The sequence below is a fragment of the Odontomachus brunneus genome, unplaced genomic scaffold (assembly GCF_010583005.1).
Source record: "Odontomachus brunneus isolate Ranch 3 - 2012 unplaced genomic scaffold, Obru_v1 Obru_scaffold_001, whole genome shotgun sequence".
NCBI classification, from domain to species: Eukaryota; Metazoa; Arthropoda; class Insecta; order Hymenoptera; family Formicidae; genus Odontomachus; species Odontomachus brunneus.
This window is the reverse complement of record NW_022639451.1, coordinates 3,261,974-3,281,445: the sequence shown is the minus strand read 5'-3', so window position 1 is coordinate 3,281,445 and position 19,472 is coordinate 3,261,974. Positions and strand designations below refer to the sequence as shown.

Sequence of the window (19,472 nt, the reverse complement as noted above, 5' to 3'; positions counted from 1 at the left end):
ATATATATATATATATATATATATATATATATATATATATATATCGATTGTCTTGTATATTGTGTTTATATGTGTGTATAATCAAAGACTATTTTTTCATTAATAATTCCTATAAATTTAATTTTCAATTAAAAAATTATATATATATATATATATATATATATATATCGATATATATATATATATATATATATCGATATATATATATATATATATATATCGATATATATATATATATATATATATCGATATATATATATATATATATATATCGATATATATATATATATATATATATCGATATATATATATATATATATATATCGATATATATATATATATATATATATCGATATATATATATATATATATATATCGATATATATATATATATATATATATCGATATATATATATATATATATATATCGATATATATATATATATATATATATCGATATATATATATATATATATATATCGATATATATATATATATATATATATCGATATATATATATATATATATATATCGATATATATATATATATATATATATCGATATATATATATATATATATATATCGATATATATATATATATATATATATCGATATATATATATATATATATATATCGATATATATATATATATATATATATCGATATATATATATATATATATATATCGATATATATATATATATATATATATCGATATATATATATATATATATATATCGATATATATATATATATATATATATCGATATATATATATATATATATATATCGATATATATATATATATATATATATCGATATATATATATATATATATATATATATATATATATATAATTTTTTAATCGATATATCTATATATATATATAAAATTATGCAAAAAAAATATATTTGCATAATTGTAACTTTAATAAATTAATTTGATTTGAACTTATATATATATATATATATATATATATATATATATATATATATATATATCGAGGCTGTCTTATGTTCAAACTTTTATATATAAAAAGAACTGACTCTCAGAGAGATAAAAAATCTTTCTAAAATTATATTTTTCCTATTTTAAATTCTTAGCAGTTTGCAGTGACTTAAATATTGATAAGAGTATTTTAACTTATGTAAAAGAAAATCGATAGCTTAAAGTTAATGCAATCTGGAATAACTAATAAGTGCTGACTCATTCATAAATACATTAAGTTTCAATATGCATGCTCGGAAAGAGGACTCATTTAACACAAGCGACTCATTTAACTGGTCATGGTCTTATCTTTCGGGTCTTTATTTGTGATTTTAATCTCATTTTTTGTATATTTCTTTCAATGTCTTTAAATTTCCCTTACTATTTCTCTCAAGTGTTTTCTTTATATGATTTCCTTGCACTTCAAACGTTTAATTGATAATCGTTATGATATCATCGATATCGTAATCTTCGATTAAAAAATTATGTATATATATATATAAAATTTTTAATATACATATATATATAGAGTGTTGGTTAAGTATGTTGCCATACTCAACAGAGCGATTCTTTGGTTTATTTCAAGTAAAAAAGTTCATATAAACATGTGTCCTAAACGTTTTTTCATATTTTTTTAATGCTCATGTGCGAAAAGAAAGCTTATCTAATAACATTAATCATGGTTCGACGAATTATGCTTATGATATAATCACTGCAAATATGTGTATAATGATAAGTGTAAATTCAGTAGACTCCACGTCTCACGAACGTTCGAACGATCATAACCTTCAAATCTACGCGCGAGAATTCCTTGTCACCAAACAACTTGTTGTTATTCAAATCGTACCGCTCACAATTTGTCGTGATTAATCATCTCGTGAGAGAAAATTTTCGCGGAGAGCCACGGAAAAAAGTTCCGAAAAAGATCCCAGAAGATCCTGAAAATTTGCACTCCAAAATTGACGCAAACATGTCAATTTCAATTAGTTTCACGCATGTTCCCGCTGTTGTGAACACACCAAATCGCTCTTTTCTCTCACCTGCTCCTTCAGAGCTTCTGCCATGATTTGGTTTCCGTTCTTCATTTCCACGTTTGTTTGAAACACAACGAGTGAGAATAATCCGGTGTGACAACGTGACGATGCGCGCTTTCCGTCGGGAGCGTAATTGCTGGTCAGCTGACGAGAGTCCACTGGTGAGAGATTACAAGCCGCTCGCTCACTCGTCCTCTCGTCGTCAGCTGTTAAATGCGACTAATGCATTGCGACCGTTGTATATAGCATACTTGCTACGTCGCACAATGACTTTTCAATTACATTACCGATAGCGGGAGAACGAATGAACTGAATGACACACGGGCGCAACGGAAAATAAATTGTTCATGAATTTAAAAGCAAGCTACTTATCAGAACCGTTTCAGACAGCACGAACTTCTAAAAAAAGACTTCTTCAGGATGCCCAAAAAACGTTTTTAAAAAATAAAACATCTTTTGAGTGTTTTAAGATATTTTTTATATGTTTCAGTTTAATGACTAAAAAATCACTTTAGTTATAATTATAATAATTATAATTATTCAGGTTTGGGAAAGTTACTTTTTAAAAGTAACTAGTTACAGTTACAATTCCCCTTACTGAAAGTGTAACTAGTTACAGTTACAAGTTACTGGCTATGAAAAGTAACTCGTTACAGTTATAGTTATTCAAAAAGTAACGAGTCGTTACTTTTAAGTTACTTTCTTGAAATGATTGTATATTATTATTGTAAATACAAAAATTTTACATTTTAAGCTGTACTAAAATGTAAGAATTGAATTTTATAATTAATATCTATCACATTAATTAGTCTACTTAATCAATTTCAAATCTGTACTTAATTATTTCAGCGACCCCAAAAACTCCCGAAGTACCCCCAAAAACTACCAGATTTCATCAAAATCAAGTCACTTTCCACATTTTGGTCCGTCGTATCGAATCCGCTATTTTAATTTTCAAATTTAAGATTCAGAATCGAAATCAGCGACCCCAAAAACTCTTGGATATTGAGTTTGATGAAAATCTTGCTAACGGGAAAAAATAAAATGATGTGCACATTAGTACGTCAATGTATCATTTTTGGTACATCCTTTATTTAATGCAAAAGTGCGTCAATGCTAGCAAAGTGATTAAATTCTAAAATTTTGATCTAAAGTTTGTATTCAGCGACTTGAAAAGTACTTTAGTACTAACTTTTATAAAAAAACAAACAGCATTTTAATTTTTGGTCAGTTGATGCTGATTTTCTCTGCTAGCGAAGTGGTTAACATAATAAAAATTTAATAATAGTCTTGTAGAGGTAAAAGAATTTAATATGCTTCATAAATACGTTGATAAATTTATTAAATTAATATACGATTACTATATAATTTTAATTTTATTTCACGTTTCCCAAGTAACTATTAAAGTCACTATTAAAAAAGTTACAAGTTACTAAAAATAAGTAACTAAGTTACAGTTACCGAAAAAATATAACTGTAACTGTAACTTCGTTACAAGTAACGAGTTACTTCCCAACCCTGTAATTATTATATTACAATTGTCATTATTATATAAGATGTCCCAGCCCGATTTTATAATCCCTCGTCAAGACGTAGATCGGATTGAGATGAACACAAAAATCCAAAACCATTTTGCAATATTCGCAGTAACTATTGAGATATTAATTAAAGAAGATTTGTAAATGATGACGCTCGATATGGTAAACGAGTTATAATGACGACCTCTGCTGTTGTGTACTTATATATTAGGTCAAACTGGACAAAAGAATTCTCTATTATTTTGCAAAGGACTACGTGGATTTTTAATTATTACATAAACAAGATTAATGGATTATCGCGCAAAAACGTGAAATCATTTTTTTAATTAATAATTAAAACTCTATTTAGTTATTTGCAAAATGATAGAGAACTTTTTTATTCACTTTGACCTAATATAAAGGAGATTGCTGTATCCCGATTTTGAGTTTTTGATTTTCTAAACTACAATTTTGACTAAAAAACCTTGAAAAAATATATTATTAAACTGTATATATATTTAAGCATCTTAAAAAACATTTTTATTACCATCTGACAGGAGAATACAATAATTTTAAAAAATTAAAAATTTTGTTTTAAGCCATAACTTAACATATCTTAAAACACCCACCAAAAGTTTCAATCTTTAAAAAAACGGTTTATATTTCTAAAGAAATATAGTATTTTATTAAATTTAATAACATTTTGGTAAATATTATATATAAGTAAATCAAAAATATGACATAATAGCTATAATATAAACAAATAAACTTCTACTTATTCTAATTGTCAGTAAAAATGAAAATGTTTATAGTCGGACAAATCATTAAAAGTTATTAAAAAAATCAGTTAATATAACAATAAGTTAATAAATTTATATAAAACAATCAGCTAATATATTTTTTGAAATACTGTTTCAAAATACAAAAGAAACTTTCTAGTAAAAAGTTCTTTTCTTGTAAAAGGTTGAGAGTTTATAGATAAGAAATGAGATTATAAATAATATATTATATTATTCTATACTTCACACGTTCTCACAATCCTTAATTGATAACAAAACTTTAATTATAACAAATTACAAAAATCGTAGAATATGAGTAAATTTACTGTAAAGGTTAGAAAATACAAAAGACTTAATTTATGTGTAAATAATCATAATAACACGAAACTATAGCTTTAAAGAAATTATCTAGTAACTCAACAATTAGTACTATTAGTTGTGATCATTATTCGTTCTAATGGTGGAGTGTTCTAACATATACCGAAAGTACACTACAACTTATCTGTACCTACATATCATGCGTGATTATTTACAAACCTTCTACAATTAACATATCAATCATTATTACGATTTTCGCAAAACGGTATTGGACCTTTTTGTTCATTCCATTCTATGTTCTCACAAGTGATCCAATTTCAAAAGATTAACAATATTTATGAATAAAATGAACAAAACATGGACCATTTTCCAGACATCTAAAGAAAATCTGCTATTTTTCTTTCAATACCCAAATTTTCTACGAAGATTTAATAGAAAAAAATAACAAAGTTTTTGCACGTTTTTGCAATCTATAAAAGTTTGTGTTATCTATCGAACATTTAAAATAAACGCGCGTGTCAGCGCGTTAATATTTATAAATAATAAAACAAAACATTAACTCGGTATTTTTAATCTTATTTTCAACTCTTCTTTTATGGCTAAAAGCGCCTCTAAAAATAACTTATAGTCTTTTCATTGACTACGAGCCCTTTTTAAAGATGCTTTAAGCGATATAGAAGAGCTCAAAATACGAGTTTCTGTATAAATCTATATATTTTGTATAAATATCCCAATGAAAAATTTTTCATATATAATTACATAAAATTATATATAATTATACATAATTATATATTATTATGTATCAAATTTGTCCATTCATGTTCATACATTTTACTTATATATAATTATACATAATTATGTATAATAATATATATAAATTCATATATAATTTTACATAATTACGCATAGATTTATATGTAATTATATATATTGTTATACATAATTGTGTATAATTATATATAATTTTATATGATTATATATAATTATACATAATTATGTATGGACAAATTTCATATATAATTTTGCATGAAAAATTTTTCATCGGGATATTATGCCGTTTTCGACGGCAGCTGTCGCGGTCTGCGCGACTTCATTTTGTCAGCGATTATCGCCAAAGTTACTTTTCAAAGTGGCGTCTTAAAATATAACTCGACGAACACGTCGAGCGTGTAAGTCGATTTCACGATCATAGTGATACCTGCGCCTCGTCGTACGTGTAACAAATTGTTAATTCGCACGACCGGTCTCCTCCGTTTTGTTCGAGGTAATTAATGATAATTAACGATGACGTTCAACAAACAATCGAGCATCTCATACAATAATCCAACACACAGTCGACAACACAGTCTTATTACATAATGCCTCGATAGCGCGAGTAAAACAATTTTCAACACATGTATATTTAATTTCGTAATCTCTCGTGCCTCCAAAATGATTAGATTAACCGGAAATTCGCAATATATGTGAAACTGTATTTACCCGCGCTGTCGTTTTCGCATTGTTGTTAATCCATAAATGGGATCAAACTCAGACTGATCGAGATGTGCATAAACAAAGAACTTCTCTAATAAGAAGTATGAAATGAATCATTTTTCTAAGTAAAGTAAAAGTAAAAATCCACAGTTTGGACATATGCTTAATTCTGGACATTCTTATTGTTTTGTATCTTTAAATACAAATATTTAAACTTTTAATATCTATACATATATAAAATAGAATGTCTGTGTCTGAATTTTTCTTATTGACTCCTAAACAATGTGGACCTTAAACAATGTGGACCAAATTTTGCATAGTTATTCTCTAGAACCTTACGGAAAATATAAACTACTATAAAACTGGGATACTCCATTCCATTCCTGCTGATTTCATTCTATGGACATTGTGACAACTTGACCAACATCGAATAATTTAAGAGTATATATATTTTTTTTAAATATAATATATATATATATATATATATATATATATATCTTATGTTAAAAATTTAAATATTCGTATTTCATGACTAAAATAATAACAAATACAGAGTTAAGTTTTGTTTTTTAGATCTTCAACTCATAGAGATGTTCGATTAGGGTTTTAACTTGTAAACTTTTAACTTGTTTTGTAATGTTTAAAAATTATTATTTTGTCTAAAATATATCTTAGTTTATAAATACTTATTAAGTCTATAAAAGATAAATCATATTTATATGTATGTATATATATATTCACACATGCTTACGTTCAACCCCTCATTATTCTCGTATGAGGCAAACACTCAATTGAAATTTGATTTTCTATTTATATAAGGATATCTTAACAGTTGGCTTTTAAACTCTTTGACTTTTCATTTACAACTTTTTAGATTATATTTGTATGATCACTTTCTTAATTTTGTCAGTGTAATTTTTATTAATAGATTCTGGAAGTGTTAGCGCGTGCTCATAGCGAGAATAAATACATGAGGTTAATGCGACTTGTGCTGTTACCAAATTTAAGCTTTATTCTGCTGAATCGATAATAAATCAATGTTCTTACTGAAACTCTGTATTAATGCAGTAATAATTACATTTTCATTTAAATTTAATTATAATAATGGACGCGGGATTTCACTCATGAAAGCACTAACATTCGTCAACCGAACGAGAGCACAGAGTGTTAAGGATTAAACACGGCGGATTTGCTTAGACGAAAAGAATCTCTAGATGAAGAAATTTCAATTTTTTCCACATTTCCCGCTATCGAGAAAAAGATGAACTCGATAAGAAGCGCGCATAATAACAGGTTTCGTTGTAAATCGTTGTTTCCGTCGTTGTATCCTTTTATAATCATCGGCGTAGTTGTTCGTATGATGGATCTTCTGTCAAGCAAAGTCATAAAGATGGTTTCTCACCGTTCTCGATTTTCCAGCCAATTTAAAAACGTTTACTACAAGCTTTTCTGTTCGGTGTACGTACTTGGCCTAGATTTAAACACGTCGCTATGTCGAATGCAATGTACATACGTAAATCGACGTGACATTCCCGCAGAAGCTCGTCGTCGTCCGCGTCCATCAACGATTTACGTTCGCATTATCGGTCAATAATTCCAAATATATGCCACTGACGCACAGAACATCGTCGGCTCACAAGTCGTTCTATTATATGTATATTGCCTAAGTGTCATAAAAACAAATAAAATAAAATTTATTTTCAACTTGAGGCTTCTTCGCGCGACACGGAAAAATGGGAAATTTGGAGTCGGAGCCGCGCTCTTTGCGAATTTATTTCCGACCTTTCGTGAATATCTCAGCTCACTTCACCAGATATCCGATATCAAGTCGCTCCTTAGTAATTGTTTTTAATTTATTACAATATGCAATGCGATTTTGATAATTTGGTATCTGCCAAAACTAATTCCGCCGACTCTACACGCAGAATCTTTCATTATAGAGGCGTGATAATCGCTATTTATCGCTTGACTGGCAACGAATTATTCAAATACTTCGTCTTTATCAACCAGGTTATTAATCAACTCGGTTAAAGGGAAAGAGAATCTCAGTTCGTGTAACAGAACGAAAACCAGATAAAAATTCGGTGACTAGAAATGATATCTGTTATCATGATCGCACGGTATAAAAATATGATACCCATAAAAAATATGATACACATATGGTACGAGAGATATTTAGTTATCAACGACATGCTTGTCTTATCCTATGTTGATATGATTCGGTTACTTTAGCACATCAACTATATCAATACAGTTGCGTGTGATTTAATTGTGGCAATCAGACATCAGTTGGGGTAATATTTACCACTTTGCCAGATCGTTATCAGCATATTGTGTAAGTCATAGGTACAGGATATTGTAGATCAATGCCAGCAACTGTTCTTGTGGTTACAACATAATTAATTGTTTTGTATTTTACTATTGAATCTAGTTGACACAGTCAGATTTATGTGCGGACCAATCATACTGTTTTTTCGTGTGGAAATATTCATTTAAACAACCGGCTTAAAAAAACTTCACTGAAAAAATATTCAATTGGAAAGTGTTAACTGTAAATAGAGATCTCCCTCAAAGAAATACCACATTATATAAAAATATTACATCAATATTAAACTGAAAAAGTTTTTAATTATGTTGCTAAAGATATTTAGCGATGTTATCGTGACTTTTTTTAAAATGTTACTTGTTTTGTAAATGTTTTAATAAATCTTAAACCTGAACATCAATATAAAATTTTCTTAGTTAATGCAAGATTGCCTTGCGTGATTAAATTAATATCATTTCAATATTTATTAAAATATAACTATTTTACCATCTTAAGCTTTAACGAGATCTTTTGTAGTACTAATGTGCTCTCTCTCTCTCTCTCTCTCTCTCTTTTAGGTAAAGAAAATTATTACAATACTGTATTTACGTGCAAAAAAATTTAATTTACTGATATAGTAACATTTTGGTAATAATAACATTGACTCTCTCTCTCTTTTCTCTCACTTGACTCTGAATTCACAAATTTGAGATTTTATTTAAGATGATTTTCAATAGCTACTAATATGAATTTTAGATTCGTGTTAATAGACGTTATTTAAAACTTTTCTCATATGAGATACTTATTCAAAGTTAGATCTTATTCTTATTCAAAGTTAGATCCAAGTTTTCCAATTATGATATATAAGACATTTATATCTGTAATTGTGATTCAGCTGAAAAACTCTCATTTGACTCTGAATTTAAAAATCTAAGTATCTCACTTGAGACGAGGTCAACAAGTATTAATATGGATCTTAGAATCGTCTTAATAGTCATTACTCGAAACTTGTGTCAAGTGGAATACTCAGATTTGAATTGAGAGTTGGATTCAAGTTTTTCAGTTGTGAATTACGATATGTGCGACATTTATACCTGCATTCGCGTGATTCAACTAATAAAACTTTAATTTACTGAGATATTATAGCAATATTTTAGTAATAATAACATTGACTTTAGTGTTATACTGAATCTTTCTATTCTTAAGCCGAGTTCTCGTCTCCTGTACAGACAACAGAAAATCAGTTACAATACGAACCGCGCAAGTTTCCTTTTCCCGTGTCAATTTCTCATTATATCTTCTTGTGCACTTTATTTCACTTTCGAGATACGAAATACCGTTATATCGTCGCAGCCCTTGTGACTTTCCGTACCTTGAATTGGACTTGAAACTTCGGCATTAATTTGTGCGATAAATGCCCGAGTGCCAAGTTTAACGCGAAAAACAAGTACGAATCTAACACACTGCTACTTTCCTTCTATCCGCGCATACAATCCGACGTGATATTACATTAATCATGACGCGTAAATGTTACATTATTTATGACGCGTCATAAAATGCTTAAGTATTCAAGACGAACAGAAGTTTACGGCGAAATTTTGCATTCAGCTCTCTGGCGGAAAGATTTAGGCAGCAAGAGCTTCCAAAAAACGTTTTACAGTCGACTTTTCAATAGTAGTTCAAATTCAGATTTAAACTTAAACTTTGTTAAAGAAAAAAAAACACATGCATCAAATATATTGTTGAAATAATTTAGAGTTAAAATTAAGTTTAAATTGCTGTTGAAAAATCCGCCCTTAGATTCGTATCAATTGTCGTTACTTGAAATTTGTCTCATGTGAGATGTTCAAATTTTCATTCAGTGTTAAATCTAAAATATTTTCAGTTCAAATATGATGCATGTGACATATATATCTATAATCTTGATTCAACTAACGTTCATTTGACTTTGAATACACAAATCTAAGTATCTTACTTGATACGAGTTTCAGTAACTATTACTGTGAACTTTAAATTTATATTTTAATAGTCGTTTCATAAAAGTTATGTCATGAGATACTCAGACTTTTATTCGGGGTTAAATCTAAGTTTTTTAAAAACTGAATTATAATATATGTAACATTTATATCAGTAAATATGATTCGACTGAAAAACCTTTATTTGACTCTGAATTTACAAATCTAAATATCTCACTTAGGACGAGTTTTAGTAACTATTAATGTGAGTCTTAAACTCGTATTAATAGTCGTTATATAAAAATTATGTCATGTGAGATACTTAAAGTTTCACTCAGAGTTAGATTCAAGTTTTTAATTAAATTATAATATATGTGACATTTATATCAGTAAACATTTAGCTGAAAACTTTCACTTGACCCTGAATTCACAAATCTGAATATCTCGTTTGAGACAAGTTTAAGTAACGATTATTAAAATTATTAAGGCCTTAAAGGCGTCAAGAAAAATACCGGACGTCTTTTTTCCTTTTAGACGCCTCTAAGGTACTTTTTAGAAGTTCGTGCTGTCCGCTGTTTGACGACGACCACCCAAAGTCTCTCTCGCTCATTATTGTTTCCCTGTAAATATATTTCCAGGTCCTTCAACCCTTGAAAGACCCAAACGCCGATACCTCTCCTACTTTCTTAACAGGTAGCATTCGCTCTTCCGCTTCTAGCGAGATGTATAAATAAGCCGACACGATGAACAATGTCACCAGTCATCCCCATTCGAGTCTAGGCGAAGGAGAGCCAAACGGCGGTCCCCACGCCGACACGTGAGCCGATACGAAACTCGACGACGAGAATGTCGCGAATCCACGACATCGTGTCCGTACGGTGCGCGTGCAAGTGCGTTGTTGAATTCTCGTGCTAGGAAAGTCGTCGTAACATGTATCAGCGATTGCGGCAATTATTTTATCCACGTGAGTCAAGTTCTCTCTCTTTTTCCGATGTTCGTTGCCGCGTTATCGGATCAATCGGTTCCGTGTGGTGACATTCGCAGCTGCGAAATCCGTATCGTCGTGTCGTTGTGTCCAGGGCGGTGAATTCTCCTGGAATTTTCCTGACAACGGGATCGAGCAGGAAGTCAACTTCGTTGTTCGTTCGTTCGTTCGTTCGTCTGAAACAAAAGAACATACACTGGAGAGCGCGTGGCGTTTTGCGTTTTTGCACCTCAACTCGGCGACCCATTTTCGCTTATCGCGCTCGATCGCTCGTTCTAGGTGAATGCGAATTTCCCCGTCGTTTTTAAACGTGCGTTCGCTCTCACATTCGGTACTTTTGACGCGGCTTTTGAACAGCGCTTTTATTCAACCTTATCGCGCGCCGATCGTTCGTGAAGTTCGTTTCTCGCCGTTTACTCGACGTGGCATTTCGGCGGGCACTTGTAAACACCAGTTCCAAATGTGACGGTTGATCGCAGCTGATCGTGTCCTCTAATTGAACATACGACTGAATTACAGTTAAATTAGATATGCGCGATCAAAAGGACTACATTTCGTTGTATTTGCACATTTGCACAGTTTACTGAACTCTTCTGTGTTCGATTTTTCTTCTTATTTTATAAATTCTTCTCTTGTCTGTCCCAATTTCAGTTTCAACTTTGATTCTCTCTTGTGTTTATGTTAATCAGATTAAGCCTTGGGAGAGCATTCTTGCTGATGCCTTGGCTTTTGCGTGCGTTTGTTTAATTTGTTTTTCAAATGTAAACAATATAGTCACCTAAAATAAACATTCCAGTGACCTAATGAACTAATAAGAAAGCACGATTAGTTTTACATTTTTATTAATAAATAATTAATGAAATTACTAACAAAACTAATGTTTATATAAAAATTTGATAAAGTGAAACGAAAGGCTCTTAGATCAAAATCAAAAAGATAAAAGTAAAAGGATGTGAACCTAATTTTTGTAATTGCTGTGCGCTAAATCGTTTATTTTAACAAAGATTTAATTTAAAAATATCGGAATGTCTCGATCATGTTTTATGGTTATTTTCAATTGAAAATTACAAAATTGAAAACAAAAGTGAAACATAAACGCAATACTGACCTAATACTGACACAACTTAAAACTTAATTGTATTTAATTTAGATAAAGATTATTTTACAGTTCAACTTTATGTCTCATTTATGATTAATTATGTTATTTTAGTCTCAGGCCTGATATGCGATACTTTTCCGTATTGTCGTTTACCAATGACGATCAACCTACAAAATTGAAAAAAGAGAATTTTCCAACTTCTAATGTCTTTCTCATCATGAGTTAGTGCGGAAAGTCATTGATTTCCAAATTATAACGAATTAAACAATCGCCTATTTGACTCTTTGACCATATAATAATTTTTATGTTATCCAGTGCGTCACTTTTATTTTTAATTTTGTAATTTTTATTTAAGGATGATCACAAAAACTGGTCGAAGCATTCCGATCTCTTTAAATTAAGTCTTTGTTAAATAAAATAAACAATTACAAAACAACAGCCGCAAAAATTAGACTTACATTGTTCTTTTCCTGTTATCTTATAAAACTATGGTTTGTCAGCAACCGAAAAATATCAGAAAATAAAACAATAAATAAATAAAAAATATCAGAAAATAAAACAATTAATAAATATCAATTATAACTTTAATGAGATAACGCCAGTTGTACTAATAATTGAACTAGAAAATGCGTCATGTCTTAATTACTAAATAGCGCAGACTTAATATGATTCAATGCTCAGTAAATAATATTATAAATTAGCATATCTTCTAACAAGATATTTTAAAGACTTTCTTTTAAATATAATTAAATGTACCAATTAAATGTACAAATATATTATTACTGATACAAATATATTATTAATTACAACATTCAATCATTGGGACATGTTTAGTCACTGAGACACTTCTTATGCATTATGTGCATATAAAATAAAGTTATTATTATTATTAAATCTCTTTCGGAACACAAATTTCTTTCATTCGCGTGGTTCGACTCGCGAAGGTAGTTTGTGCGCAGAATTTTCCCCGAACGGCATTTGTGCGCAAAATAACCGTGCAATCGAAAATACAAGTCGTCAGTCGACGACAGTATAAATCATTCGTGAGAAATCGGCAAGAAGACCGCGTCTTCCTTGCTCAAACAGATAAAAGGTATTAACAGTTGGTCAAACGTTAAGGCAGTCTCCGGTATTGTCTATCTCTTTTTAATGACGTCAGAAGCGAGAAAATGCATGCTAAAAATCCTTGCGAAATACATTGAAATAAAAATATACATCCATAAGGTAACACTTGCAATCGATTAAACAAATTTATAAGATATTCCGTGCACTCCCCTTTTGCTCTAACAATCAATAATTTATTGTAAATTAATCTACATAGAAATAAGCGAAGAAATAGGTTAAGAAGATGAATTGTATATCACGTTAATTTACGACAAATTATTAATTGTTAGAGCAAAGGGAGAGTGCACGGAATATCTTACAAATTTGTTTAATCGATTGCAAATGTTACTTTATGGATATATATTTTTATTTTAACGTATTTTGCAAGAATTTTTAGCATGCATTTTCTCGCTTCTGACCAGTGTTGTAGTGTATTTAGATACATTTATTAATTACAGTAGATATATTTATCTAATTACAGTAGATACATTTATTTAATTACAATATCTAGATACTTTTTGTGTATCTTTATCTGTAACTAGTTAAATGTTTTATTTCAATCACTGTATCTGTAATTAATTTCATTTTATCTTGTATCTGTATCTAAAGTGTTAAACTTAGATACACATACAAGATAAAATAAAATTAGTTACAGGTACAGTTACTGAAGTAAAAAATTTAACTAGTTACAGATAAAGATACATAAAAAGTATCTTAAATATTGTAATTAGATAAATGTATCTACTATGATTAAATAAATATATCTACTGTAATTAAATAAATATATCTAGATACATTACGACACTGCTTCGTCATTAAAAAGAGATAGATAATGCGAGGCGCCAGAAGCGTTAAATCATAATCCCACGTAATTCCCGGACTTATTTTGCACGCACATGAAGAAGCGACGTGATAACGGTTTCGGCAAACCGAACGTAAACGCGAAACAATTAGAATTGAACGCGCAAACGAGTAAATTCAAGGCTCACAGGTACAAAATTAATCGCCCAGTCGGCATGGCAACGCTCTGTCACGTCGTAAATGGACAGAGCTGTTTTTCGCTTCCTCTCCGAATGTATGCACGTTACATTTCACTGAGGCCACTAAATACGTGCATTACGCGAAACTATGCTCTTGACCCGCGCGACGTTTACATGGCGACTTTTACGTAAGTGCGATCGTGTTACGGGAGCGTCGCGTCGATGCATTTTGCGTCCTGATGCGCGAAGATGCGAGCGTTACTCAAAGTAAATCGACTTGTCCCCACGATATCTTTCTCTTCCTCTTGTTCTTCTCCGAATTTCTTCCCTTTCCTTTCTACAAAAATAATGTCACTTTCCAGAAAAACCAATCATCAATTTCTATTCCAGACAGAACAATTTTTATACATTCGTACCTTTTCCTTCTAAATAGGATAATTTCTCTCTCTTGGGAGGAGATTTTTTTAAATTAGTTCCAATAGAACGTAAAGTTACACTCCATTCCAGAAATTATCTTCTAATATATGCAGTTCCGATAACTTTCAATAGCAAGATATTGAAGTTCTCACTGCATTCAGTCTGTTCAAATGTACAGCTATATTTATACTAGTTATATTTAGACCAGTTCGTAAATAAAAAAAATGACCAAGCCATCAGTTCTCTTCGAGATTCCATTAAAATGAGAAAATAAAACAAGAAATTACGATAGGTGAAACATGGAAATATGTAAGGAGATAATTATAGAGATAAGAGAAACTCTATTTCATCATCCTACAAAGAACGTGTCTTGTCTTTAACGTCATTCTCTCAATAGACTACTCCCTCCTGACACCTCCGTATTTTACGACAGAAATGCTCGATCAGTTCTCACCGGCTAAAGAATTTACGATTAGAAGAACGATAGAGCGATCGATGAATCCCACAATTCCTTCGAGTTCCGGAGTGCTGTTTGCTCCCAGATAGGACGTGTCGTCTGGGAGCGTTTCCACAACATTTTACAAACGGTTATAAAACGTACATATGTTTAGAAAACACACGTGTGAAGCCAATATGTGCTATTAAAACTCTTCATAATACGACAGAGCGATTCCGTGCTCGTAAAACATCTCGATCGAACGGCTAGTGGGAAAATTGAAAACAAGAGTGACGCAATGCACAACTTGAAAGTCAATTGATTCGAGCGGGATTCGCGATATCGGCGACACAAGGCATAGCTGAGAAGCCTCTCTTCGACTCAACTCACTCTTCACGTACAGGATGGATCCCGATGCGGATTCTGATCTGCGTGATGACCTTCACCGCCTGCTGGACCAGCTACATGTGTCGGCTGCAGATGCCGATCCTGGCGGTGGCGATGATCCACGAACAGCCGTTGAATCTCACGGCCGGCGTGTGCGCGTTCAATGAGCAGGCCGCGCCGCCGCGGCAACGGCGCTCCGTCATCCTGGACGTGCTCGACCCGGGTAGCTACTTGGAGAACTACGTCCTCGAGCGCGTCGAGCTCGAGCGAGCGGAATCGCAAGAGTACAAGATTACGAGTAATTAATTACTTTTCCAATTAATTACCGTGTTTGACTGACGATCAATATGAGCCAATTCAATTGGTTCAATTGACAATTGATTTCAATAAATTCAATCGAAGATCGTTCGGTCGATGATTTATTTCAGTTCAATTAAAGCGATGCTGGATATCGACATAACGCTGTTTCGTAGTTTTCTCTTTTTTTCTAATTGGATGCATCAAATTGAAAATGCTTCTACAGTTAGAAAGTCAGTATAAACGTTAATAAATGGCTGATGCTAAACGGTTGAAATCAATAAAAATTTTTACTGATCGATTATAAAACGGTTGAAATCAATAAAAATATTTACTGATCGATTATAAAAATATTTTGTTGATTTCTTGCAACTGTTTGGCATCAGCCGTTCATTAACGTTTGTACTTTCACTCTGTAGAAGTATTTGCAATTTGATGCATCCGATTAGAAGAAAAAAGAAAACTGCGAAACTGCCTGTTGCATCGCCTTGAAGACGTTCGAATAATTATTGATTATTGATATGAGCACATTTAATCGATTCAATTGATATGATCAGTACCGCTTATACTCTCAATGTAGGTTCTACTTAGCTTACTTCTCAATTATTGACATCTTCCACTCCGGATGCTTCGGATATTAATATTATCCACAAAACCAATTATAACCTTGAATAATTTTCATTTAATTGAATTTGATTACATTGATTGTCACAGTTAAAAGTTCTTTAATTAAACTTGTCGAGTTCAGTCGTCCATTAAATGATCTTCAATTAAATTTACTAAGTTCAGTTGTTGAACGACTTTTTATCCCCTTCGCTCATATCAGTCATCAATTGAATAGTCTTCAATCGAATCCGTTAGAATCAATCGTCAATTAAGCATTCTTCGATTATTTTTGCTCGAGTCAATCGTCTCAGTTAGTTGAACTGAAACATATTCGTTCGAATCAAGTATTGAGACATGTTTAATCGATATTTTGACAATTCTGCAAGAGAGGCACTCGCTGCATCGTCGGCAGGTCGACAGCGCGTCGCCTTCACCAGACGTAGTGACGCGACCTCGGCGCTCGAACTTTCAACTGTTCAGCGGCCTGCCCTTCGACTGGACCCCAGAGGTGCGGGGTCAGCTGATCGCCGCGTACAGCTACGGCAATGTGCCCGGCAACTTCATTGGCGGCTACCTGGCGCTGCGTTATGGCCCGCGGCAGGCGGTGCTCTGGACATCGCTCGTGGCCGCCGTGGCATCGCTGATCAGCCCGATATTGGCGCAGTTGCATTGGGGAGTGCTGTTCTTCTCAAGGATTATCGTCGGCGTCACTGGCGGCGTGGTCTTCCCCGCAGCGCACACCATGATAGCCAAATGGGCGCCGCCGAACGAGAAGTCGCGCTTCGTCTGGTCCTTGCTGGGTGGCACCTTCGGCACGATATTCACTTATCCAATGGTAGCCGCCATCGCGGAGACGGTGAACTGGGAGTCCGCCTGGTACATACCGTCCTTGCTGATGTTCGTGTGGATCGTCGTGTGGGCGTTGGTCGCCTACGACTCGCCTATGGAGCATCCGGGAATCACCCCTGAGGAGAAAGATTACATCTTGAGGTAAGATCTTGAGATGACAGTAGCGCGAAAGGCAGCAATCGACCAGCTAATCTTGACGATTCGCTTGTCTTAAGTCCATATTTGTCTTGAAGACATGAATTATACACGATACACTCTCTCTTTATCTCTGAATTTCTTCGAGTGAAATTCCACTCGACAAGTAGAGCGACAGTCGAGCCACACGAATTCGCGTGACTCTGCACTCATGTCGACTGGATCCTTCACTCTGGATCGTCGAGTGAATATTTTCACTCGGAATTGAACAGCGAATTTGGTGTGCTCTAGTGGGATCTAATTCACTCGAATGGAAACATTCACTTCCTATAGACGAAGAATCCGCGCTCTATACTTGAGTCAAGTATATACTCTTGCAATTCTGAGTAGCGATAGCTTTACTGTCGCTTCATGCGTTACATTCGCTTCGAGCGAATGTTCATTCATTTTGAGTGAGACTTCACTCCGAGAAATTTAGACAACAAGAAGTTACACAGAATTAATAACTTTTTAGAGTGTAAGGGCGTTATATTCGTATGTAAGATCTTATATATTATATTTACTAATATTTCTCTTAAATATATAATCTCTTAATTTAAGATCTCTTAAATATTTCTTAAATATCTTTAATATCTCTTAAATATTTCTTAAATTTCTTTAATATTTGAAATATTTCTAAGACTATTTTTTTTAAATATATCTTAAATATATTTAAGAGAGAGATCTTAAATATAATATCTTATATTTAAGATCACGCCTCTTCTTCAAGAGAGATTTATTTCCAGACATTGCATGGATTATTTCATTTGGTTATGGAGCATTTAAACTTAAAATAATCCTAAGACAAAATATATAAGATCAAATTATGAATATCTTTGTTTGCCCAAGTCTTTGTTTCTTAAAACAAGGATAGAAGTAAGACAATCTCTTCTCCATAGCTTCATAACTCAATTCCCAATTTGTTATTAAATATTTTAGCGCAACCAAAAATCAATCTGAAGATTGACTTAACGGTTTTTTTCACAGCTCACAAGCGGATACAGTCCGTCCCGAGAAACCCACATGGAAGCAGACGCCGGTGAAGAAGATATTAACATCGGTGCCATTCATTAGCCTGATTATATGCCACTTCGGGAATCTCTTCTTGCTGTGCTTCTATCAAAACTCCTTGATGTTGTACTTGACTAAGGCATTGGGATTCCAACTGACGAAGGGCGGCGTGGCGGCGGGCGCGCCCTGGGCAGGCAGGATGTTATTTGGATTCTTCTTCAGCTGGATAAGCGACACCGTGAAGAAGAGAAATCTCATGTCCACCACAATCCTAAGAAAAGTCGCAACTATATTTTGTAAGAAATCTCCATGCGCAAATTTCAGCGATAATTCATATTCTACTCTCTACCTCTCTCTGAACTTCTTCGAGTGAAATTCCACTCGAGGAGCACAGTGACAGCCGAGTCATTCGAATTCGATTTCGCTTATATCAAATGAATTCTTCTACTCTGAATCATCGAATGAATGTTTCTACTCGAATTTGAAGAGTGAATCTAAAGTACTTATCGTTTTAGATTGGATCAAATTCTTTTCAATCAAGTGAAACATTCTGGTATAGATTAAAAATACCAAGTTTAAGTTGAATTTTTTTAAACTGAAATTAAATATATAATTATTATGCGTTATAATTATAATATATAATTATAATAAAATATATATTATTTAATTTAATTCAATTATATAATTAATTTCTATTTAATTTAATTATATAATTATTAAATAAAATCATCACATATAATGAAAGCAAATTTAAAT

The 19,472-nt window shown here is 32.0% G+C and overlaps 2 protein-coding genes across 3 annotated transcripts in view; one reads left to right on the top strand and one right to left on the bottom strand.

Annotated features, from left to right (window-relative positions):
- Positions 1 to 2,262, bottom strand: part of LOC116853906 (2-hydroxyacyl-CoA lyase 1) — an 18,120-nt gene extending 15,858 nt beyond the window's left edge. The window contains exon 1 of the mRNA XM_032835284.1: positions 2,031 to 2,262. Within this exon, the coding sequence (XP_032691175.1) occupies positions 2,031 to 2,075 (45 nt within the window). The 5' untranslated portion in view covers positions 2,076 to 2,262. The remainder of the gene's footprint in view (positions 1 to 2,030) is intronic.
- LOC116853966 (sialin-like) overlaps positions 1 to 19,472 on the top strand; it is a 24,432-nt gene that overhangs the window by 1,716 nt on the left and 3,244 nt on the right. Inside the window, exons 1-4 of one of the 2 annotated variants that reach the window (XM_032835491.1) lie at positions 11,138 to 11,335; positions 15,796 to 16,077; positions 17,069 to 17,672; positions 18,693 to 19,012. In XM_032835491.1, the coding sequence (XP_032691382.1) occupies positions 11,302 to 11,335; positions 15,796 to 16,077; positions 17,069 to 17,672; positions 18,693 to 19,012 (1,240 nt within the window). In that variant the 5' untranslated portion in view covers positions 11,138 to 11,301. Of the gene's footprint in view, positions 1 to 11,137; positions 11,336 to 15,795; positions 16,078 to 17,068; positions 17,673 to 18,692; positions 19,013 to 19,472 lie in introns of those variants that run through there. The other variant, XM_032835411.1, reaches the window with a different exon arrangement.